General features: G+C 49.9%; 1 protein-coding gene and 1 non-coding gene across 2 annotated transcripts in view; both read right to left on the reverse strand.

Moving 5' to 3' along the window:
• Nucleotides 1-770: 770 nt before the first annotated feature.
• The window catches only part of LOC125120783 (multiple epidermal growth factor-like domains protein 11), a 192,434-nt gene continuing 168,060 nt past the window's right edge, over nucleotides 771-25,144 (reverse strand). The window contains exons 5-8 of the mRNA XM_047769210.1: nucleotides 12,371-12,463; nucleotides 2,184-2,296; nucleotides 2,011-2,096; nucleotides 771-852 (exon numbers count right to left, since the gene is read on the reverse strand). Coding sequence (XP_047625166.1) covers nucleotides 771-852; nucleotides 2,011-2,096; nucleotides 2,184-2,296; nucleotides 12,371-12,463 — 374 coding nt within the window. The remainder of the gene's footprint in view (nucleotides 853-2,010; nucleotides 2,097-2,183; nucleotides 2,297-12,370; nucleotides 12,464-25,144) is intronic.
• Nucleotides 10,009-10,192, reverse strand: LOC125121794 (U2 spliceosomal RNA). The gene has a single exon (XR_007133656.1). It is a non-coding gene; the product is annotated as a U2 spliceosomal RNA (small nuclear RNA).

The following is a 25,144-nucleotide window of genomic DNA, read 5'->3' on the forward strand; positions in this document are numbered from 1 at the left end:
GAAAGGATGCACACTCAGGAGATGCTGAGTGACCTTCGAGAATGACTAAACCTCTCTGATCCTTGGCTTCCTCCACAGCAAAACGGAGGCCTAATCCCTGCTTCCTGGGGCATCAGAAGAAAGAAACAAGTCATCTCGTCCCCCTCCAGCCTGAGTGGTAGTGCCTGGGACATGGGCAAGTCCGGGCTAGCAGGGAGGGACTCAAAGCCCTTGGGGGTGGGGGCGGGTCTCGGAGAGAGGGACCTGCTATCAGAGGGCCCTCTGGCCCCAGAGAGGGTGCACGCACCCCTCCCCTTCCCATCCAAGTTCCAGGTCCTCCAGGCTGGTACGGTGCGGGTGGGAGCAGTTCGTGATTTCCTCCCCCAGGAACTCTTTCCCATGGAGACCCAGCCCACACACACACCCTTGAAGTGTGGGCTGTCTGTGTAAGTGCCTCGGGGTGGGGGGCGGGGATGGGGTGGGAGCGGGGCCCTGGAGGCTCAGCAACACTGCCTGCCAGTCCCACAGGATGATGCCAGCGAGCTGTTGCCCCTCTGTTCTGCTTTTGCCACATTCTAAGCCAGTTTTCCCACCCTCCTCCCTCTCCCAGTCCTTGAGACTCACTACATGTCACTTATTTATTAATTTGGCTCTCAGGAAGCCAGATGGCCAGAGCTGAATTGGGCAGAATGTCCCTCCCTCCTCCTGCCTATAACAGCCCCCTGGAACACACAGTCACACACAGACTCCAGGCTATGGAGCTTCTGGCTTTTCAGGCACAAAAGTGACTTTCAGTCCAGGGCCACACATACCAGGGCCTTGCCTGACCCATGACCCTGTTCAGATGGGCCTGGGCCTGAGATCTGCCCTGCTCTGAGAGGGAGAGGGAGCAGGGGTGACGCCCTGACAGGCTGCCCTCGCTCCAGGAGCAGATTGAGCAGCGGCCCCACACCCTCTCTGCCCCTTGCTCCCTTGGACCTGGGAAGGGGGCTCTCAAAAGGTCTCCCCTCCTTTCCTGGTGGGCATCATCATAAGAGAGTGACCCACTCCAAGGGTTGAGGCGGGGGGAACCAGCTGCCCAGTCCCGTGGTCTGGGGTCTCCATGGGCTGCCCCCTGCCCAGCATCCTCCTCACACTGCTCTGGGCCCCTGTGAGGGCAGGGCCACCAGGCTGCTCCCTCTCCTTCCCATTTCTCCTGGGAAACAAACTCTGGAGGGAAGGCTACAAACCTCTTCAGCTGCTTCCAGCACATCGCCCAGGCTGGGGTGTCTCAAAAAGAGGGAGATGGGGGTTGTGGGGAGTGACAGCTAAGAGCGGAGAGACAGACAGCCCAGGGGATCCACCTTCCTCTGCCCTTCCCCTGCAGCCCCCAGCCCCCCAGAGCTGGGGCTGGGTTGAGGTCTCTTAACCCTCTTCAAGGTCAGCCTCTATCACAGGCTCCTCCCAACTGAGTTGGCGCTTGCATCCCTTACCTCCCCCGTCAGCCCCGAGCCCGGCAGAAAGAGTCACCCAGACCCAGCCCTGACACCCACCAGCTGTGGGTCCTTGGAATAGCCTTTAACCTCTCTGTGCTGTTTTTTCCTCTAAAATGGGACCCTAACACAACCCGTTCCTTCCTTCCTCACCTTCCCAAGATGGCTTTGCTGAGCTGTGCAGGTCCCCCCTCTCATCAAAGCCAGAGTCTTCTCTCTCCCCAGACTCTTCCTCCTCCCTCCTCTCTGTATGGGTGGCTTCTATGCAAAGTTCCCTAAGGATGGGGGCTGTGCCCTCCTCATTCCTAGTCCCCCCCCCCTTCAGCCCTGGACCCCTGGCAGCCTGGGCCTCGGAGAAGTACACAGTAAGCATGCATTAAATGGAACTCAAGGGACAGAGCGCAGAGAGCAGTGGAGCCGCTAGCCTTGGCGATTGAATACGTTTTTGTTCAAAATTAGAATTCTGGGGTGAAGAGCAGCTCCTCTTATGCACAGATCTTGAAAAAGCATTTGCTGCCACATCCGCAGCCCCCTTCTGTCCCCGTCATGGTGACTGCACCCTGGCGTGTGCGCTGACACGGAGCCCACGATCCTGGGGAGGCCCACGGGCGCAGCAGATGCCGGCAGAAGGCGGCCCAGGCGGTTCTGCAAGGGGCCGCAGGCTGGGCAGAACAGCACACGAAGAACAGTAAGTGTAATTGCTTTGTGTGATTCATCTAAAGTTGCTTTAACCTTGACAGCCTGCTCGATGTAGTGAGAAAACCACGAGTGAGCTGCGGCCTCCAGGTTGGCAAGAAGCCCCTCTGCACCCCCTTCCAGAAGAGGCAGCCAAGGCTCACCCCGACCTGGGGGAGGCAAGGGTATGAGTCACGAGGCTGTCTCCACCCATGGCTGCCCCCCTCCCCATTTCTTTTCCAGGTCCTGGCAGAGAAAGAGAGAATCCCAGGGGGGTTCCCATGTGAGGGGCAGGGCGGGGGAGAGCAGACTCCCTGCCCCAGAGGCCAGTGGGAAGGTCACTAGGGTCCTTGCTGAGGTGAGAGGATACTGGATTTTAACTTCCCAGAAACAAGGCATCAGGGATTTTAGAACTGGAGTATCCATGCTGACCTTCCTATCTATCTTTATCTATCTATCTATCTATCTATCTATTTATCTATCTATCTATTGTCTTTTTGCCTTTTCTAGGCTACTCAGTGGCATATGGAGGTTCCCAGGCCAGGGGTCCAATTGGAGCTGTAGCCACCAGCCTACACAACAATGCAGGATCCAAGGCACATCTGTGACCCACACCACAGCTCACTGCAACGCTGGATCCCCAAACCACTAAGCAAGGCCAGGGATCGAACCCGCAACCTCATGGTTCCTAGTCAGATTCCTTAACCACTGAGTCACGATGGGAACTCCCCTTCCCATTTTATAGATGAGAAAACTGGAGCTCCTGTCATGGCTCAGCGGAAATGAATCTGACTAGGATCCATGAGGATGCAGGTTCGATCCCTGGCCTCACTCAGTGGGTTAAGGATCCAGCATTGCAGTGAGCGGTGGTGTAAGCTAAAGACATGGCTTGGATCTGGTGTTGCTGTGACTGTGGTGTAGGCCAGTGGCTATAGCTCCAATTCTACCTCTAGTCTGGGAACCTCCTTAGGCTGCAGATGCGGCCCTAAATAGACAATATACATATATGAGAAAACTAAGGCTCAGAAAGGGGGATGGACTTAGTTAGGGTCACGGGGAAGAGTACAAAGCGGCCACTTGATAGCTGGGTGGCTATCAGAAATTCCTCTACTTTCTTGAGCTTCGATTTCTTCATTTGAGAGATGGGGACAGCACACAGGCCCTCTCCAGGCTGCTGGCGATTGAATGAGGTCATCCGTGTGAAAGATCTGTTCTCAGTGGGAGCAGGAATCCCTATTCCCCTTCCTCCACAGACCACGTGGTCCCCTCGCGCTTCTCTCTGCCCTCCTTCCCTTGCAGGCTCTCCTTGCTCATGCTCTGTCTCCAGGCCCCCCAATACAGAGCCTAGAAGCCCCTTGCAGGGAAGAAGCCCCCAAGTTTTGGCAGGGGTCCCTCCCAGCAGACCTATGTGGCCGGGTCTACTCAACCCCTACCCAGACCTGCACAAGTCCTTTGGGTCCCTGGACAGAGGCAAGCCCCCCAGCCCACATCTTATACCTTTGCTTTGCTCCCACATTCTTTGGGCTGCCAGACTGTGATGGCTCCATGTTTGTCAGTGAGAAGCGGGCGCAGGGGCTCCCGAGAATAGGACCCTCTCCCTCGTGTACTATTCAAGCCAGGCAGATGGCAGATTGACCCCCCTGAAAATCACTGACCTCAGTGCCCTGACCCAACCTCTCTGGCCTTCAGATCTGGGAGAGAAGGATCCAGGAGGGTCTGGTCACCTGCACCAGAGGCTGTAGGATAACTTGGCCAGTTTGCTTTGGCGTAAGGAGACCCAGCCTCCTCTAAGACAACTCCAGCCTTGAACTCCCAGAGAAGCTGGCAGGAGACAAAAGGCATGGGATCAGGACACCCACGATTAAGTTACAGCTCCGCCGGTACCTCCTTGGGTGGCCTCAGGCAAAACAGTCTCCCCTTTGGCCTCAGTTTGCCCATTTATATAATGGAAGGAGTAAACTAGACAATTTCTAAAGCTTTTCCTAGTTCTTGATTCAGTGGTTTCAAGTTAAATCAGCAATCAGAAATTAGATTCTAGGATCCAGACTATACTTCCGAGCATGCCATGCCAGGAATATGTGAATATGTGCTTTCACATATGTGAAAAGACCTGCAGGAAAGCAGGATGTCCAAGCCATAGTAATAGTGGGGACGTATAACTCACAGCCTGGTAGGTCAGCACTGAGCATTATGGAAAGACCCAGAGACCCTAGGACACCCAAGGTGAGGTAGTATGGGCTGCATCAGAGCTCTTAAGCCAATCCAGAGCCTAGAAGCCCAGAGACAGACTGTGGGGGTATTGTAGACAGCCCAGCACACTGGAAGGAAAGGTTCCTAAGAAGGAAGTAGGGTAAAGGCTTTCAAACCTGATCCCTCTATAAACCATCTTGCAAACAGTCATCAGTCCTGAGAGATCTACTCCTGGTTACGGTCTTCCTGCCTTTCCCACTGCTTTGCAATATTCACCCCTAAAATAACCCTGCCTCCAGGGACGCCTAGCAGCATAGCCCCAAAAGGTCCACCAAAGCTTCAAATGATTACATTTTTAAAAAAAATGCCAATTCTGCATTCAATTTTATAAGAAATTTGTCATTTTTATAGGTTTTGTTTTGGTTTTTTTTTTTTTTTTAGGACCACACTCACAGCATGTGGAAGTTCCCAGGCTAGGGGTCCAATCAGAGCTGCAGCTGCTGGCCTACACCACAGCTCAGGGCAATTCTGGATCCTTAACCCACTGAGTGAGGCCAGGGATCAAACCTGTGTCCTCATGGATACTAGTTGTGTTTGTTACCACTGAGCCACAATGGGAACTCCTTGTATTTGTTTTAATCTAAGGAGCAAAGTTTAAACTATTTCTCAGGTAACTAACGTGCCATTACATGGTGAAAAATTTAAATTCAACAGCTTCAAGAATCATTAGCAAAAGTCTTCCCAACAAATGGTGCTGGGAAAACTTGATATCCATGTGCAAAAACCCTTCAGTTGGACTCCTACCTTATATTGTATGCAAAAAATTCACTCAAAATGGATCAAAGACCTAATTGGATGAGTAAAGAACTATAAAAGTTTTAGACAAAAACATGAGGAAAGCTTCATGATATTGGATTTGGCAGTACTTTCTTGGGTATGACACCAAAGGCTCTAACAACAAAAATAGCTAAGTTGGATTTCATTAAAATTTAAAACTTTTGTGCATCTAAACACACTATTAACAGAGTGAAAAGGCAACGCAACCCACAGTATGGAAGATAATATTTTCAAATCATATATCTGATAAGGGATTAACATGCCTAATATATAAAGAACACTTATAATTCAATACCAATAACAAAACAACCCAGGTGAAAAACAAAATGGACAGATGACTGGAATAGACATTTCTCCAAAGGAGATGCATAAATGCCCACTAACATGTATGAAAGGATACTCAACATCACTAAAAGCAAACCAAAACTAAATGAGATACTACTTCATACCCATTAGGATCACAATTATAGAAAATAAAAATAGAAACTCATTTTCTTGGAACTATCAAAATACTCAGCAGTAAGATAGCTGGGATCAAGGGAAAAAAAAGATTGTCAATTCTTGGCTTCTTATGTCCTTTTAAATCTGTGTAAAACTAGATGACATATATATGCATTTGCTTATGTTATTGGAGAATGTAAGAGAAATAAATCTTAATAAATTAGACCCTCCAAAAAATAAAAAAAACTTTTAATTAAAATAAATAAATAAAAAATAAAAATAGAAACTAACAAGTGTTGACAAGGATGTCGAGAAACTAGAATCCTGTGCATTGCTAATGGGAATGTAAAATGGTGCAGATGCTGTGGCAAATGGTATGGTGATTCCTCAACAAATTAAACCTAGAATTACCATAGGATCCAGCAATCCACTTCTGGGTGTGTCCAAAAGAAATGAAAGTAGGCACTTGAAGAGATATTTTTGTACACCCATGTTCAGAGCAACATTATTCACCATAGTCAAAACTGTTTGTGGAGCAATGAATGGATACACAAAACGTGCTATATACATACAATGGAATATTATTCAGCCTTAAAAAGCAAGGAAGTTCTGACACATGCTACAATATGGATGAAACTTGAAGACATTGTGCTAGGTGAATTAAGCCAATCACAAAAGGACAAATGTATGATTCTTCTTATATGTGGTACCTAGAGTAGGCAAATTTTTAGGGACAAAATAGAATGGTGGTTGATTGTGGCTTGGGGTGGGGGTTGGTGGTGGGGAGTAGAGAGTTAGTGTTTAATGCGTGTAGAGTTTCAGTTGGGGAAGATGAGAAAGCCCTGGAGATGGATGATAATGATGATTTGTGCAGCAATGTAAATGTTCTTAATAACATGGAACTGTACACTGTACAAATGGTTAAAATGGTAATTTTTATGTCATTTGTATTTGAACACCACATACACACACACACACACACACACCCCTTCGGTGTGAAAGGCACTGACCTAGAGGAGTCCAGGCTAGTTTAGGAGTGTGGGCACATTTCTGAGCTGGTAAATGTTTTATTTTAATCTGCAAGCCTGGCTGAAAGCCAGGTCGGCCAGGGGTCCCACACACCATTCAAGATAAGAACACATTTGACTTGGCAGAAGCTACTGCTCTTGGTGGTGGCCCAACTTGGTTCCTGCTGCCTTCATTACTCAGGCCTGCTCTGCACTCCTGTCTCGTGCTGAGCATGAGGCGTGGAGGGTTGGCGGGGATGGGGGGGGGGCGGTTTCAACAAATAGTAAGACTTACAGCAAGCTTTTACTCTCCTCTATTCTATGTACATGGATAAAACCAGTTCGGGGGAATCCAAGAATGTGGGGGATTATGGAGAAGCAGTGCAGGGATGTAGACTCCACGTCTACATCCTCTGGGGAGGCCTGAGACCAAAACCAAAACTCCCTTCTAGAGCCCAGAACCCAAACTGCAAAACACCATGGGAAGGGAGGCAGAGAAGCAGGAACCAAGAAATACAATAATTAAATAATACCATGAGGGCTGAAATTACCAAGTTGATTCTTGGGTATCATTTATAAAAGTTAACAGGGCATATTTAATTTAGGAATTGGCTCACATCCTTCTCCTTACAGCTGAAACCTCATAAATGAAATATACTGGATCGCTGCCCAGTGTGGAAATAAAAGTTATGAATAATGTTTCTATCTCAATCATTGTCAGTGCTTTAATATTCCTAATTACTTTAAAAAGCTAGATATTCAGTATAGCAAAACTTTTCTTTCTTTTTATCTCCACTTGTGAGATTAGTGCAATTTAATAAGAGTCACTCTGTCGTCTTTATTCAGTGTAAACTGACATTTCGTCCTTTTACTCTTCATTATTATATAGGATAGAGGTTTATGACCAAGCATGCAGCCACTCCATTTCCCCATGCTGGTCCATCTAACATCTTGGAATTATCCACCATAGCTGACCTGTCTACCCGCTAAGCAAATCAGCGTTACCTCACTTCCTTTATGGAACAGAAAGAAATTCATTCAGGCCTTAAAGAAACTAGGGTCTGGGGTTATAAGTCTATACAAGAATGAAAAGTCCCCCACCCTCACCCTATGACTGGATTTGTCCCTTCATGGCCACCAAAGCCATAAATTCCCTCGGGAGCCACAAAGGGCAGGGCAGGGGCAGGTTGCAGGATGATGGATCTTTATAATCCACCCTGCCACTTCCAGGAACTTATCCTAAGAAGAAATTGGGACACAGTGGCAAAGATCCATGCACAAGAAGAATCACTGCAGCACTTTCACACAGGACCGCAATCCCTGGTCCACATGCCCACAATAGAAAAATCTCTAAAAAGTCCAAAAGAATCTCTTTTATTTCTCCAAAAATTCATTTAGAGGTAAAATCTTTGTGGAACTGATTTGTGGTTATATCACTGATATGTACTACATGTCACTAGATGTGATCGGTCCTATGTCTTTACCGAAATATTGCTGTATTTCACGCTAAGATGCTGTACAAACCCCACAGGAGCCATGTGTCATATATGATATAGTCACTGTATACCTTTCTGAACTCTGAAAAAAAAATTTAAATTTTGAAACCAACAGGCCCCAACAATCCTGGTAAAGGACAGTGGACCTAATATAGTGAAAAATCAGAAACAGCCTAAATATCCATCAATAAGAGATTGGTTAAATGCTTTCAGTAATCCATAGAATGAAATTCTATAAGGCCATTAAACACTTTTAAAGGAGATTCATGGTTATCAACAAAGCAATGAATGTATGATATACAGTTGAATTAAAAAAGCAAGTTATAAAATAGCATATATATTTGACCTAAATAATAAAAGTTGTATGCAGATCTAGCTTTACGTGCAAATGCGCAGAGAAATACAGGGAAGGCAAGCACGCAAATGCTGGAAGGGAATATCACTGGGTGTGTAGGTTTAACCTTTTTGTCTCAAATTTTGGTACAGTTTGAATCCCCCCCCCCTTTTTTTTTGATCTTCTTAGGTCCACACCCTTAGCATATGGAAGTTCCCAGGCTAGGGGTCAAACAGGAGCTGCAGTTCCCAGCCTATACCACAGCAACACCAGATCCAAGCAGGGTCTGTGACCTACACCACAGCTCATGGCAATGCTGGATCCTTGACCCACCGAGTGAAGCCAGGGATCGAACCTGCATCCTCATGGATCCTAGTCAGGTTTGTTACTGCTGAGCCACCACAGGAACTCCTGAATTTCCTTTTTAACATGAACAGGTATGATTTTACAATCAGAAAAAAAACACCCACAAGAATGATGCTTTTGATTAAAGGAAAATCAAATCTTCTCTGCAAAGGTGTCACATACATAAACATGTAAATGGGAAATCCTATTCAGAAATCTCCAGAGATACACACTGTCCTGACTAGGATACCCATCTCCATGGACACAGGCCCCAGAAAGACCCTAAGGTAGACAGGTGTCCAATGGCACAACAGCAAATTTGCTTGGGGTAAACCTGGTCACAATTTGGATCCCATAGCTGATCCATCTGTCTCCACGACAATATCCTTCCCCTGTGAGCAACCAGGTCGTCTCATCAAAGACCTATTTCGACCTAAGGTTACCTTAACAGAGGTTGAGCATCCAGAAGGAAGGAGAGCATAATTAAGTGTTCAGGCTTAGGACTTAGGTTTTTGTTTGATTGATAGTCCTAGTTTCATTATTTATTATGTGTATGTCTACTGGGAGCTCTTTAACCTCTCTGTGCGTCAACTTTCTCATCTGTAAAACAGGGTTAATAAGAATTCCCACATCATAGGGTTGTTGTGATGATTAAATGAGAAGATAAAGTGCCTACCTAGTACAGAGTAAAACTCAGTAAATCGTACCTATCTCTATTACTACTTTTCTATATAAGCCTGGATGTGCAGTCAGCTCTAGGAATGACAGGTAGGAGGAATAAAGGCCAGAGCCTATGGAGAGAAACTGCATGGGGAAGGCAGCTCAGCTCATGTTTCTCTACCATGTGAGAAATGAAGGAACTTGGAGGATAAAAATGAGGGCGGGGGGGGGTGGGGTGGGAGTGATCACTGTTTTCTAATACCTGAAGGGCTGACCCATGGAAGGGGACTCTGGTTTCTTCTATGCGGTCTCAATGACTATTCTCAACTGCTCTGAGATGGCCATCTTCTCACACCCAGTCTGTGGCCTTGTCCACCGAGCTCCTTGGGAGAAAGGCCAGGCATGGCAAGGAGGGTCGCAGAGATCCACCACCCCTCCCTAGCTGGTATTATGGGTGAGAACCAACTAGTAGAAGCTAGAGACAGACTTCCACTTAATGGAAGGGAAAATTTTTCAATAGTCAGAATGTGCTTCCACAGGAGACAGTGAGCTCCTTGGATTCTTTTCCCTGTTTTCTGTGCATCATTCCTGGAGATGCTGCAACACCAGTTCGATGCATGGAGTGGATGGAGCAACATCCAACACTCTGCTCCAAAAATCCATTTAATATATTGCCCTTATCAGAGGACATATCTGATATTGAACTGATAAGAGCAGATACCACTCTTGATCTTAGCCAAAAGGCCAAGAAGCGATGTGAGCTTCTTGTTAATGAAGGGATTCAAGTGGAGGTTGGAAAGCTCTTGGCGAGGCATCTAAATATTCAGTGCTCTGAATGAGTTTGAGAATGAGAGTCTAGGAATTCCCTTCAGTCAATGCTGCATCCCACCAAAGAGAACTCATCTTTGAGCACTTCCTGTGGGTTTAGTAGCACATGCCTTTGAGCCGATCCAGAGGTGGTGGCTCTTCAACCCATGAGGGTGGATTTAGTGAGGAAACAGATTGTGGGTTGCTCAGCACCAAGCCTCATGGACTGAATTGGGAGTGGAACTGGGCAGCCAAGGAATAAGGCTACGTGCTTGGTAAACACACTCCAGGGGCACAGTTTACTCTACGTTGCCTAGTCCCAGGGATCCACGGCTGTCTCCCTTCCATTTCCTTCACTAGATAGGAAGGAAACCCTGAGAGGGACAGACTTTGTCTGAAAGACCGTCCAGGGTCTGCCCCCTGCCCATCACAGTCCTGATACAGCGAGCACCAAATGCACTTGCACTGGTTGGTGATTTATATGCATTCAGGGCCCATGGGACTTAAGCTGTATTTCAACCTCCAAAAGACTGCCCTTGACATTATAATCTGGCACCAGCAAGCAGACTTGTCCCAGCAGGATTCACCAAATCCAAGTTAGACAGTTCCTCATCAAAGATTCATTGTAGGTGAAGTTACACAAAAGCAAGCACAGACCAAGGGGCAAAAAGCTCTCCAACGTTTCAGCCGGCACATTTCCTGGAGTTCACAGAAAGACTGTGTGAGTGTATCCCATTCACTCACGAGTCCCTCAGGTGTACTTCATTGTCTTGAGGAGTCCCTGCCATGTTTCTCAGCATGACTTACCTCAAAGCAGGGAAACAGATGGATGGTGGAGGCTACCATTGTCACTAGAGGGCCCAATGCATTGGAGAGAATCTTTAGAGTGCCCCAAACAGGTGCCAGACTCCCCAAGCCTAGGTAACCATCCAGGCCCACCCAGAACTACATCCAGTAGCTTCCTTTGGCTGGTATGTTCCCATGTACTAGGTAGACAGGGAGGCTCCAGCCAAGGCCTTTGGGGAAAAGGAGCTTAGCCATATTTTTCCATCCCACTAGAGAATGGAAAAGGGAAAAAGCAACACATTGGGCCAATGGGGACCCAACACTCCTTCCCTAAGTTGTCATGACCATTGCAGTCCCTATGGGACAGGGGACAAGGAGGTAGCTCCCAAAGATGGGTCAGTAATGAGGATCAGACCCCTACTGGATCAGCTTAGTTATGTCATCTACACATGTCACACACAAAAAGACACTCCATCCCAGCTCAAAGCAGGAAGAAACCTGGGCTTCAGCACTAATCAAGGAGTCTTTGGAAGTCAAATAAGACCATGTCATTAACCAACCATTGATTGTAAAATGTGCCACTGGAAAGAGGGTCATGTGAGTATTTAGAGGAAATGAGCCAAAAGGGAAAGATATGCATTCAGTTGGATTCTTGGCAGAAAATATCCCAGGCAGCTGCCTGGTGTACCCTGCCCACTTGTTGGCCAGGCCTGTGGTACAGACGATGCCTGTGCTGCTGTGGGTCACTCGGTCAGTACCAAGAGCATCCGCCTAACTTGTCCTCACCAGACAGCCTTCTGCAGGGAATGTGAACAGTCTCCCCAGAGGGATGTAGGAACACAGTGAGCCACCCCTACAAGCATCCCATTCTTTTGCCTTTGGGGACATGGAGGCATCCCAGGACCCATCAGTCTCATGAATTAGTCCCCTGAGCCTCTGTGAGCACCCACGAAACTGAGCCTCTGGACCAGCAAAGCTGAGGACCAGGACTGGACCCTAGTGACCTCCTGGGTCTTCACCCTTCGGTAGCATCTCAACTTCACTTCGACACTCAAAGACTGTATCTGGAGGTATTCCAGCAAAAGTCAGAGTCTTACAGATGATCCCCCAGTTCCCCATACACACAACACGCAATGCCCCTTTAGACCCCCACAAGCCATGGCCTCCAAGCCCCCAGAGCCCTCCACCTAAGTACCAAGCAGCATGGGTATGCTTCCTCCCCGACACCCACACTTGCCTAGGCAGCTCAAGTGCAGGACACAGAGAATTTGTCATGCACACGGCACGGCCTCTCCCAAGCCAAAGCTCCCCTCCCCCAACCTCCAGAGACCCCAGACTCACCGCTAGAGCAGTCGGGTCCTCCCCAGCCAGGCTCACAGTGGCAGGTGTCTGGGGAAACACAGCGGCCATGCACACACTCCTCTGTACACAGGGCTGCAGGGGGTAAGAAGAGAGGGGGGAAGAAAGGGAACAGAGGATGAAACCCAACCATCTGGTCAAAGAGCATAATCTGCTTTGTAATGACTCCCTGGGGCCCGGGGATGCTCAGAATGCATCACTGGCTTTGGGGAAACATCAAGCTACTCCTGACCTGAGCTATTTAATTCACTCGGATAAGGATTCAACTAGCATGTGCTTCATCCCAGCCTTGTTCCCGAAAATGAAACCCAAGCCTGAGAAATGGCCACCTTGGTGGCTTTTCAAGAATATTTCCTTCAGGGTTTAACACTCGGAGACCCTCCACAAAGCCCAGTCCCCACGGCCCCACCCTGGTTCTCTTTCCCCATCGGCTCGGAGAATGATCCATCACGTCAACCTGTTGCTTTGCCCAATTTCTTCCTGCAAAAGCCCCCAAATTGATCAGGTTGCCTGAAAATAATCCGTTCCTCTCTTGTTTTACCCACCTTGCTGCCCTCCTCCCCAAATGTCCCTATTTTGGGGCTCTCAAATGTCAGCAAATCTGCCAAGTACACAAATGCTGAGGAAAAAGCAACCACTAATTATAAGAAAGTAATTAAGAGAGACATCCGTGATGATGATAATTGTAATTAGAAAGTGCCTGGCAATTTCTTATCACGCCGTCAAACGCTACTGCCTCCTGCATCAGGAGGCAACGGCAGCGAAGTTTCCATCAACCAGCCCAGCGCTGGGAAGGCTCATTGGCAGCAATGTGAGGAGGGAGATTGTTTCTCTTTCCCTTTTCCCTTTGACATTTGCATTTTCTCAAGGTCATCCATGGCTCCTGAGAGATCTGCCCTAGCATCTAATCTGTCAGCGAGGGATTACAGACACCCCCTTTGCCACCCCCACCAATTCTGTCACCTCGGGAAATCAGCGGCTACCATCAACCCTGTCAATTCCTTAGAAGGGATCTAGATGAGGCACTTTTTCCTGACACGCAACTGGAGGCCTTCTCTCTGCTTGGAACTGGCCTGCGGGAGCAGGGGCCCCTGATGGTGAGCTTGAAAGAGCTGCCACTGAGTTCTAAACACCCACCTGCTTCCACATCCACTGCTTGGCTGAATGCCCACCAAGAAGGCGCTGGCAGGTGAGACAACCAAGTCCATTGCTTTGGGTGGGTGGGGGTCCTCCGGCCCCTCCCCAATACAAACACTGACCCTGAAGCTGTTGCCTAGGCTTTGCCTAGGCCTCCTAACAAGGCAGACCCTGAAGAGCCATTTCAGATGGCCTGGTGGTTGGTGGTGTGCAGCCAGCCCATCTTCAGCAAGCCTGGGATGTGGTGTGTCTGGGGAGAACCCTGGCACGAGAGTCTATCTTGTCTGCACAGGAGGCTTTGAGGAAGAGTTCTGGTTTGTGACAAAGACTTTGGTAGCCCCTCGCCTGGAGCTCTGGAACCCACAGCTTACTGGGGAACTAGGAGGGGCCCCAACACCAGTGACCACGTCCATTCAGAGTTACAGTGAGCTGCTAGCAAGACCTGGCATTGCCGTGAGCTGTGGTGTAGGTTGCAGACGTGGCTCGGATCCCACGTTGCTGTGGCTCTGGCGTAGGCCGGCGGCTATGGCTCCGATTAGACCCCTGGCCTGGGAATCTCCATATGCTGGGGGAGTGGCCCAAGAAAGAAAGAAGGAAAGTCATGTCCAACAGCTCCATTTTATACATGGAGAAAATGAGGCCTGAGTGCTTGGGACCCCTTGAACAGTGTGTGGCCCCTGACCAGGGAGGAAGGAGCTGAAGGAGGAGGATCCCCGAGACCGAGGCCTCTGACCCTACAGACCTGCCACTGGCCTATATCCTGCATCTTCTCCCTAGCTTGAAGGGAGGTGCCTTCGGAGGCTCTGAGCAAGCTCCCCGCCCCTTCTCCTCTTGGTGTCTCCCCAAGGCCCCGGGCCCCCCAGGACCATCTGTGGAGCACCTCATGCAGCACAACCCTGTATCCTGCACATGGGCTCCCTGACCCGACATGAGGAGATCAGCCACCCCACAAACCCCCGGCCTGACTCCAGGGATGTAGTGGCTGTCCCCTCCCCTTGTTATCACCCTGGGCTATCTGCTTGCCAAAACCTCAAAACATTCATATTTCATAGGTGTTGTTTCGACAGTGTTGTTTGATGCATGAAATATTGATAGCAAATATCTGAGGCTCAGAAAGCTGTATTTGGCAACTGGGCCACTGTGTATGTGTACCTGGTAGGGAGGGCATAGGGCAGGGGTGCTGTGAGACGAGTCTCCTGAGGGGAGGCAAGGAGGCGAAACCCACTAGCCTCCCTGGGGCAGGGGCACCTGCTCCTACCCCAGATTCTGGGGCAGCCCGCGGTGGGCACCCCCTACACAGAGGGCTGGGGCTTAGCCAGCAACCACTCCTAGAGCTTGCTGATCCCCTAAGGTTTTTTTTGGTGGTTTTTTTGTTTCGTTTTGTTTTTTAGGGCCACACCCACAGCACATGGAGGTCCCCAGGCTAGGGGTCTAATCAGAGCTATAGCTGCCGGCCTGCACCACAGCCACAGCCACTCCAGATCCGAGCCGCATCTGCAACCTACACCACAACTCATGGCAACACTAGATCCTTAACCCACTGAGCGAGGCCAGGGATAGAACCTGCGTCCTCATGGATGGTAGTTGGGTTCGCTGACTGCTGAGCCATGACAGGAATTCCCTCCCTTAAGTTCTTTTTGAGCCCCATCTCTCCTGCCAGCCGACCCCCTAGGAGGGGCTGAGTTAGGGTTCTGCCACTGCAGCCCCCCTCTTCTCAGGCTCCTGGCACTTGAATTGGGGCTTTTTTTTTTTTTTTAGGGCTGCACTCTCGGCATATGGAAGTTCCCAGGCTAGGGGTCGAATCAGAGCCTTAGCTGCCGACCTAACACCACAGCTCACCACTACGCCGGATCCTTAACCCACTGAGAAAGGCCAGGGATCAAACCCGCATCCTCATGGATACTGATGGGATTCCTAACCTACTGAGCCACAAGGGGAACTCTGAAATGGTGGCATTTTGTCAAATCCTTCCCACTGTTGCACACCCATGTCCTGTTGTGCACGGGGAATCAAAGGTTGGTGCTGCCTCTCCCAGCCCCACTGAGAGATGGGAATCTCTGCCATCTCAGCTTCTCCCCTCAACCTGTCCCACCTTGGTCCTGCTTCTAACCTCCGGGATGCGAGAGGCATAGGCAGCGAGAAGCAGTGTGGCATAGTGGTTAGGAGCACACAGGGCACCCAAGGAGCAGGCCCTGGACCCAGGGATACCACTTGGCAGCTCTAGACTTCAGGCTTTTGGCCGCCATCTGTGTGTGAGTCCCCACCAGTTCAATGGGGGTTGGTGACAGGATGAGCCTCTGGCTGTGTGTGGGGATTCAATGAGCTAACAAAGTACCCAGAGGGGAACTTCAGGTACAGTGAGTGAGGAGAGAGTTTTGCTATTGTTATGACTAGAGTATCCTTGGACCTGAGGCAGGGTCCTGGCAGTGGCTGAGCCTTCTTTATCCCCCACACACAGGCCATCTCTCTCACTCCCACCCCTTCACTGAGGCCGTAGACACAGGGTGTGGGGACCTGGTTGGGGCCGTGTGCTGGAGGGCAGCCCCATCCGCCCGCCCTCCTGGAGTGGTCAGGATGGTAGAGAATGTGACGACTTTTGTTTAAACTCCATATCTGCCAGGTGCAATTCTGATTATAGGACAATAAGCAAATGATTTAACCTTCTGTGCCTCAGTTTCTTCATCTGTAAAATGGGGACAATAATAGTACCTACAGCATGGGTTATGGCACAGATTTAAAGCAGTAATACATGTTGAGCGCTTAGACCCGTGCCTGGCCCACAGTAAATGCTCAATAAGCTGGAGTTGCTATTATTATCTCTCTCTCTCTCAAACACACACACACACACACCATAGGGTCTGGACCTAACATTTGAGACAGGTGACAGTTGCTACCCCTTATCGCCACTTCTTCTGTGCTACCAGGTTCTGAGCACCTGCTTTGTGCCAGGCTTGGGGCTTCACACATGCCACCCCAACCCCTGTCCTAGGCCAACCCAGCATGCCTCAGGGGAGTTACCTATCAGTACATGTCTCTCCTTTGTGGATCTCCAGCCCATGGGGGACAGAGGCCACTTCCTACTTGGCCTTTTAAAGCCCTCATGCTACCTGGTACACAGTAGGTGTTTAATGTTTGTGGGTCCCAATGAGAGAGCCACCTGCCCCATGAGAGAACACCAAAGCACGTGTGGGCAGGGTGTGGTTGTCTTCAGAGCTCAGTCAAAGGGAAGCTGCGGAGTTCCCATCGTGGCGCAGTGGTTAATGAATCCGACTAGGAACCATGAGGTTGCGGGTTTGGTCCCTGCCCTTGCTCAGTGGGTTAATGACCCAGCGTTGCCTCACTCAGTGGGTTAAGGATCCGGTGTTGCCTTGAGCTGTGGTGTAGGTCACAGATGCGGCTCGGATCCCGCGTTGCTGTGGCTCTGGCGTAGGCTGGCGGCTACAGCTCTGATTCGACCCCTAGCCTGGGAACCTCCATATGCCGCGGGAGCAGCCCAAAGAAATAGCAAAAAGACAAAAAAAAAAAAAAAAAGGGAAGCTGCCACATCTCCAGACCTGGTCCTTGCCTCAGGCTATTTCCAGGCCTGTGGGACCAGGGTGACTGGCACCCTTGGGGGATGGTGGCAGGGCTGTAAAACAAGCCCCAGCCGGGGGTGTTAGGAGATCTGGGTCTGTATTTATTAGCATCCATCTCAGCGATACCGATATCAAGCAACTCACTGTCCTCTCCAAGCCCTGCAACTTTCTCCGAAACTGGAGATTAGGCCAGATAAGTTCTCACGTCCAGGGAGCTCAGAATCCCCTGAGCTGTCATCCGCCCACCTCTGCCAGGAAAGGTCTGGATGGCTGCCAGGGCTCTGGTTCCACCTTCTTGCCTCCCAGCTCCACCCCCTTCCTAAGGCCTCGCAAACCTCTACTCTTAACCTCACAGGGGCTCTTGGTTTCTGTCCTCCTTTGAAAAAGGCACTGGACTAAGAGCCAGGAGACCTGAGTGTGTGTTCAGGCTCTGGGCAACCTAACACATGTGTCTGGGCAGCTGGCTCCCCCTCTGACTCATCTATAAAACAAGGGCATTAGAGCGCATGGTCCTGAAAGGCTCCTTCTACTGCTGACATCTCCTTGATGCTGCTAGGGCCACCCTGGCTCCACCATGTCACCTTACATCAGTGGGAAGCTTGAAATGCTTCCCTGGGCTCCCCAGCCCTGGTCACCTGGGTCAGCAAGGCCAGGCACAGTCTCCATCATCCACCTCCACCAAGCAGCTGGAGGGCTTCAGCTACCCCAGTCTGCCCACTTGTGCAAGCTGGAATATTCTCCCACCAGAACCTCCCTACCATGCGAGGTTCCTGCTTACTGGCCCTGCCACTTCCCCACTCAGCATGGGTTTATCTGGTCTCCCCAATAGACTGTGAGCTCCTTGAGGGTAAATCCAGAGTCTTAAACATCCCTGGATCTCCCCAGGGGCCATGCTTTACAGGCACTTTATGTGTGGCTAGTGGTGACACTTCTAAATAGCTGTGCTTTGCAAGGGACATTGACAAGCCAGGGGAGAAAGATCAGGATGCAGAGGGTGTGGACACATGACCTATAAGGGTCAGGTGAAGGTTGGGACTGGTGGGGAGGGGTGGTGGCAGTTCAGCCTAGAGAAGGAAGTACTGGGTGGGAGACAGGCTGCCACAGAGAAGGAGGGCCACTCTGTCCCAGCCAGAACAGGGGCTAGGGGTACATATGACAAAGGGGCTGATTTCAGCCTAACTCAAGGCAAGACTTCTACCATTTAAATGGGTTCAGCAATCCAGAGGGTTCTTTCTATAGGTAGGGAGTAACGCATCTCTGGGAACACTCCAGAGTATAGAGGACCTACCGATTTTGGAAGGCAGGAGTTGGCCAGCCAGTGATGATTCTCAGGCCAAATCCTGCTGCTGCCTTTTTCTATAAATGACGTTTTCTTGATGCACATTTGTGGCCAAGGCTGTTTGCACTGCAATGGCAGAGTTGAGTCGTTGCCGTAGAGACTGATGGTCCACAAAGCCTCAACCATTTACTGACTCTTTATGGGAGGAGGGGGCCCTCCTGCTCTAGAAGGTTCACAGTTTGGTGGGAAATTAGACCATGAGACTTTCAAGGTCCCTTTTCCCCTTCTGTATGTCTATTGTTCACTCACTCCCTGGTATGACCAGAGGGTAAAACAAAACCCAAAATGTGCATAGGAAATACCCAGTGATGCCCAGCCTCCTTTCCAAAGTAGTCCTCTGGGTCCACCTGAAGGAGCAGGAGGCCAGGAAGCATAAGCTTCAGCATCCATAAATGTTCACCTGACCCTTTATTTCAGTCTCTTCTTTCCTCTTGGGGGAACAAGGAATCCAAATACCTAACAACCACGTGTCGCAATGATGTCTTGGTCCAGTCGACGCTCGCAGCTGGGCTAAGTGCAAGAGGCCAAACAGAAGTCCTTCCTCTGTTGCTGGGCACTGACTACCCATTGCCATATTTCATCCTTGAAGCAGGTATTATTACTAATCCATTTACAATTGAGTATATAGACCATAGAGAGGACTAAGTAACTGGTACAAATGCCCATCACTACCAAGAGGCCATGTTAGATTGGTTTCCCAACACTGTGCCTCCCTGCACATCCCCTGCTCGAGCAGTCCCTGCCTCACCCACACCCCACGCACCTGACCAACCTTCCCTCTTACTCACAGAGCCTAATTAGTAATCCCTGTACTTGCCCCCCAGCTTCAGCTGGTGATTGTTCTCATCTTTAGCTCAGAACATCTCCACCAAGAAAACTTATCAAAGGGGCAGTGAAGGGTGTGCGCCTCTGCTGGTTTCCATGGCAACAGATGAGCCACTCTGCTGTCAAGTCCCCCGTAACTAGTAACCTCCCTCCCCCTCCAGGAGCAAAGACCGCAGCCGTGTCCTGCCTGCCATCCGCTGCGCACGGCAAGGTGTCGCTCCAGGACTTTGCTTCAGACACGTAAGCTCTCACAGCCATTAAACCACTGATGTCTCTGCCACTGACTCCAGGCTCCATCCTCGGTCTTGAGGCTGGGCAAGGACAGGGCTTGCAGGCCTGCGGGGTGCAGCCCACCCCAACACCCTCTTTACATGATCATACCCCCACTTTCCAGGATCCATTGTACTTTTTTCTCAACCATCCCCTCCCATGAAATTTTAATATCACAAATACACTGTATATCTGTATTTGATATATAAACAGACTGAGAGCCAGCTTTTGCCCCTTGAAAATGCATGAGCTTGATGGTCTCCATTCATCCCTCCAGATCCCTGCTTACCCGACCCCACCCTTCTCCACGCCCTGAGAGCCGACCTCCTGGGGTCTGCACTAACAGGCCTCCTTGCCCTTTGGCTTCTGGATGGGGTCAGCCTTTGGGAAATGCCAGCAGGAGACGGGAGGCTGGGCAGAAGGGGAGGCTGGGCCATGATGGCGGGGTGGCCCTCTCCCCTAGGGCTCAAAGTCCTGGGGTGGGCAGAGGTGGGCTTCTTACAGCCCAGGGATAGAGTGGCTCTCCGCAGCTGCCGGCCCGAAATGCGGCACCATCACCTGTAGTTTCCATTATTCCTTCTTCAGCCTGTGTCAATCATCAGTTCATCAAACCCTCCTTGGTTAACACACCATGTGTTTCTCACCAGGACCCTGGCCAATGCTGTGGCCAAGCCAAGGTTTGAACTCACATCCGTGTGAGGCTGAAAGGCCTGCTCCTAACCAGAGGCTCCACCACCACCTGCACCACAGGTTGAGATAAGTACCAGTGCCTGATCTGTCACCGACTTGCCAAGTTCCCTTCCTCCTCAGTTTCTGTCTGTGAAATAAGGGGATTGAATGACATGATCTAAATGTTCCTTCCAATCCTCAGAATCTAGGGCTGGACTGCAACCATGGCTGATGTTTTGGCTCACTGATTCAAATTGAGAAGAATCCATTCCACAAAGGCAGTCACAGAGCTTGACATGGGAACTCATGGTACAAATGCAAGGCCGGAGCATCAGTCCTGGGCCTGGGAGGAGCCCAGGACCCAGTATGGGGATCTTGGCGTTGAGCAAAGGATCTGGATTAGACTTGGGGACTCCTCTGCAAATAAACCACGATGCCAACACTGGTCCATGCCCGACCAAGATGTCCAGTCTGCTGTCCCCTGCTCGTGGCAAGCCCTCTGAATCAATACTCAATCCTATTAGCATTCCACCCAAGATGACCAAAAAGCCCCTGAGGTGCTTGTGGTAATACACTTTGCCTGGCAGTTTGCAAATGGTCTTACTAGTTAATAGAACTATAAAAATTACTTACATGAAAAGGTCAACATAAACAAAGACAATGTCCACACTCCCTGGCCAACTAGCCTGATAGCCAGCTAGGACAAAAGAAGGCTTGGAGAGTTCCCATTGTGGCTCAGCAGTTAGCAAACCCGACTAGCATCCATAAGGACGCAGGTTTGATCCCTGGCCTCGCTCAGTGGGTTGAGGATCCAGTGTGTAGGTCACAGATGTGGCTCAGATCTGGCGCTGCTGTGGCTGTGGCGCAGGCCAGCGGCTACGGCCGATTGGATCCCTAGCCTGGGAACTTCCAGGTGCCATGAGTGAAGCCCTAAACAGACAAAAAGACCAAAAAAAAAGAAGGCTTGGGAGTCATGGAAAGGAGGCAGTAGCCTCCCAGAATCCTGTAGTTCATGGCTTCTGGAGATTTCCACAAACCCAGTTTCCCCAGTGCTCCAAGGCACATTGATCGGCCCTCTATTAGCATTCTTGGCTGGAGCCTCAGATCAGGCTGTCATTTGATTCTACTTGGAAATAAGATGACCTACATCCAAATGGACCCAGGTGCCAATTCCACACTTAGCATGAGTGATTCTGCCATGGCCAAGGTCACACACCACACACATGGGGGTGGTGGGTATACATGTGTCTGTGTCAGGGAGTCACCAAGGGGAAGTTCTAAAACAATTCATCAGATGTGAATCATTTTTTTTTTTCCTTCTTACTTCTGCGCCCACAGCACATGGAAGTTCCCAGGCTAGGAGTCAAATCAGAGTTGTAGCTGCCAGCCTACGCCACAGCCATGGCAACACTGGATCTAAGCTGCACCTGCAACCTACACAGCAGATGGTGGCAATGCCAGACCCTTAACCCTCTGAGCAAGGCCAGGGATCAAACCCACATCCTTATGGACGTTGTGTTGGGTTCTTAACCTGCTGAGCCACAATGGGAACTCCTCATTCACTCCTTCTTAATTACCAGCCCTGCGTCCTTTCCATAGCCAGAAAAGTCAAAAGAGCTGGTCAGCACATCTAGAGTTGGCTTTTAATGGCTGTGGTCACATCTGGGTCTAAGGCATGAATAGTCAATTTTGAGAGAAGCATTTCCCCTGCAGGTATGATAGGATGGAAGGTCATGAAGGGCCAAGAACCCTCCTGGTCTGAGACCTTCTTCCCAATTGGGGGGGGGCATGCAGGCTGGGGAGGCTCACATAGGACCCTGGGATGGGTAACCAGGGGTTTGCCACCCCTACCCTATCTGCCAAGCTGGCCCACTCACCTTAATTCAGGGGTGCCCTGCCTGAGTTGTATTCTTTGGCTGTGTAGCATCATCTAAAAGCCCGGGTCCTTGTCCTGCCCTTTATCAACTGCATGACCTTGAGCTACCTCTCTTGTCCTCAGTTTCTTCATCTGTAAAATGGCTACAGACTTAGAGTTAACTCATACAAAGTGCCTAGAACCAGAGGTTAGTTGCTAGTTTGGATTTTTTTTAATGCTGTTGTTATGAAGATTCCTCTTCTGAGAACTGGCCAGGGCTGCATGGCCCCAGAGTATCCTGAGGCTCATTTATGGCTCAAAAGATGACAGAATGGCCTGAATTTGACCTGAAAAGGATTCCTCATTCACCAAAGCAAGGAGTGGGGCCCATAGCCCTGGAAATACTGTAGGCAAGGAGATTGGGGCCAGTGAGGGAGGAGAGTTATAATTTATGCAGAAGAGCACTATCCATACCCCCTCCTCTGCCAGTTCTCAGAGGAGTCTGGAACCAAAGGAGGCCCCAGGCTACCAGACCCTTTTTCTCTCAGAGGACCAGTGGTTATGCTTTTAGGGGCAAATGTGAACTTGAGGGTGGTACCTGCAGCCCTGGATCCTCCCTGCTCCCCTGCACCCTCTGCTTATTCATACAAATAACTACTGACACATTTGTTCACCTGCTGCATGCCAGGTTCCCTGGGCAGGGGGTACTCAGGGGGTGCCCTGCCCTTGGGACTCCCAGGCAGTCCCACTCCTCCTGCCTGCTCTGGACCCCTTTCTCCCAAAGAACCCGTCTGGCTCTTCAGAGCCTGGAAGCCTCACCTCCTGCCTTCCCCCCGCCTTCCCCTGCCCCTCGCAGGAAGCAGTGCACAGAGGGACGAGGGCTATGCCCTGATTCCCACAGTCCAGGATTAGGAGAACGATTTGGGAGCCCAGCTGTCTGGATTGGGTTTTGGTTCTGCTGCTTCCTAGCTATGTGACCCCAGGCAAGTTACTTTACTTCTCTGGGCCTCAGCTTTTGCATCTTTAAAATGAGGACAGTGGTTCTCTAACAGATATGTTGGAAGTTAAATCATCAATACATGTCAGCTGCTTAGAACAGTGCCTGGCACGTGGGGACCTAGCTAGTGTTCCTTTCAAGGTCATCTATTCTACTCCCCTGCCTCTCAGAAGTCACTCACTCTGAAAGCATGTATTAAGTATCTACTACATACCAGACATTGTGCTAGGTGCTAGGAATACCACAAGCAAGCAGCCACAGCCCCGATTTTCACAACGTGGTAGTGGGAAAGGGGGACAGGAACTGAGTGAGTGAGTGGGTGAGTGAGCGAGCAAGGGAACTAAAACGGTGCTAAAATCACTAAAACGGTGATAAACTCACCGCCAGTTCAGAGAGGCCTCTGTGGTTCATCTTATGTCTCAGCACCTAGCACAGCACTGGCAGGTACTCCATCAATATGTGCTGAATGACTAAGTGTCTGAATCTGTAAAGAATCTCTCCCCCCATCCCTTTATCCAGAGCTCTGCTTGTCCCTAATGTGCCAGTCTGGTTGGGTTGAATATATAATTCAGCTAAGACACCAGGGCAAGGCCAAGTCCCAGGTGTCCCCATGGTGGGACAATGAAAGGCTCTTTAGAACAATTTCTAATGACTCTCCAGCTTAGAGTCAAGGACTGTTCCAACAAAACTCAACAAGGATTTCAGTCGGGTTTGGGCCTCTACATTCTAGCCTGGAGCCCTGGGAGCCCCCCATCATCAAATAACAGTATTAGATCACAGATTCCCCTAGGGACCTATCCTATCTCCATCAATCACCCCAAGATTTTAGCCCGCCTCTCAGAGCTCGCCTCAACATGGCTTAACTCTTAATAATCATTTATCAATTAAATTGCCAACTTGTCAGAACAAAACCCTACAGGGTTTGCAGGTCCAACCATGGGGCCTCATAAAAGGACCAGAAATGTGGTCAATTTCCTTGATCAATCCTACAGGGCCAGATCTGTCTGTGGACACTCCTGGTACCCCAGCCTTCCTCGCTTTGTAAAGGATTTTCCTGGCTGAGCTGTTCAAACCACCAATCCTGCCTTCCTGCAAGGAGCAACAGCTTTTCAACTTGTTAATGATGTTGGAACATACGGCCTGAGTCAGCAACCCCCAGCACATGACCCAAGAAAATCTTTTTCTGAGTTTTTCCCCCCCATTTGACAGATGCCAGGCTTTCTCCAGAAAGACACATTCCAAGTGATTGATTTTTTTCTTTGGGAAATTGATCCTCCCCACCTACAAGGAAAGCAAAACATGAGGCTTGTCTAGCATTTTTTTTTTTCTCATGCTCTGATTTAAAAACTAGTCCCCCGATTCTGCCTCACAACTTGCCCTCCCTGAAGGAGTGGGCCGCTTTTCCCGACCACATGTGACAGAGTCCCACAGGAGGCGGGGTGGGGAGCTGGGCAGATGGACATCAGAGAGGCCCTGAAAGGGAGATGTGGTTAAGCACATGGGCTTCTGGTTGGGCAGACCTGGGTTCAAGTCTTGGTTCTTCCACTTAGCTAGCTGTATGGCTTTGAGTCAATTACAAGGACCTAACAGTGCAAAGCCTCCGGTTCTCCATCTATAAAACAAGATCAGTCGCATTAGCTAAAGAGAGAGTTGTTGTGAGGGGCTAAATAAAATTATGCCTATAAAGTAGTTTGCAGAATGGGCTTTTAGCAAAGGCCCTATAAATCCCAGCTCTTACTACCAAGATTGGTTTTGGAAGAGGCAGACCACACAAGACATTCAAACATACCCAACTTGGGGATGTCAGCAGGTGTCTCAGAGCAAGGGGCCAGGTAATTAGAGGCCCTGCTTCTAACCCCTCACCCACAGCCTGTGCCAAACCTCTACCAAGGAGCTTCTAGCAGCAGGGGATGCAGTCACTGTGCTCCAACTCACTCTTGCATCCACATCCTCAAGATAGATTCTCTCCAACCTCTGGGCCTTTGCACCTGCTGTCCTCCCTCCCAGAGATCCTCCTCCCCTCCTTCTTGCTGTCTTATTCACCTCTCAGGTCACCTTAAATGCTGCCTACCTCAGGAGGCTGTCCCTA

Source organism: Phacochoerus africanus, chromosome 2, assembly GCF_016906955.1.
Source record: "Phacochoerus africanus isolate WHEZ1 chromosome 2, ROS_Pafr_v1, whole genome shotgun sequence".
NCBI lineage: Eukaryota > Metazoa > Chordata > Mammalia > Artiodactyla > Suidae > Phacochoerus > Phacochoerus africanus.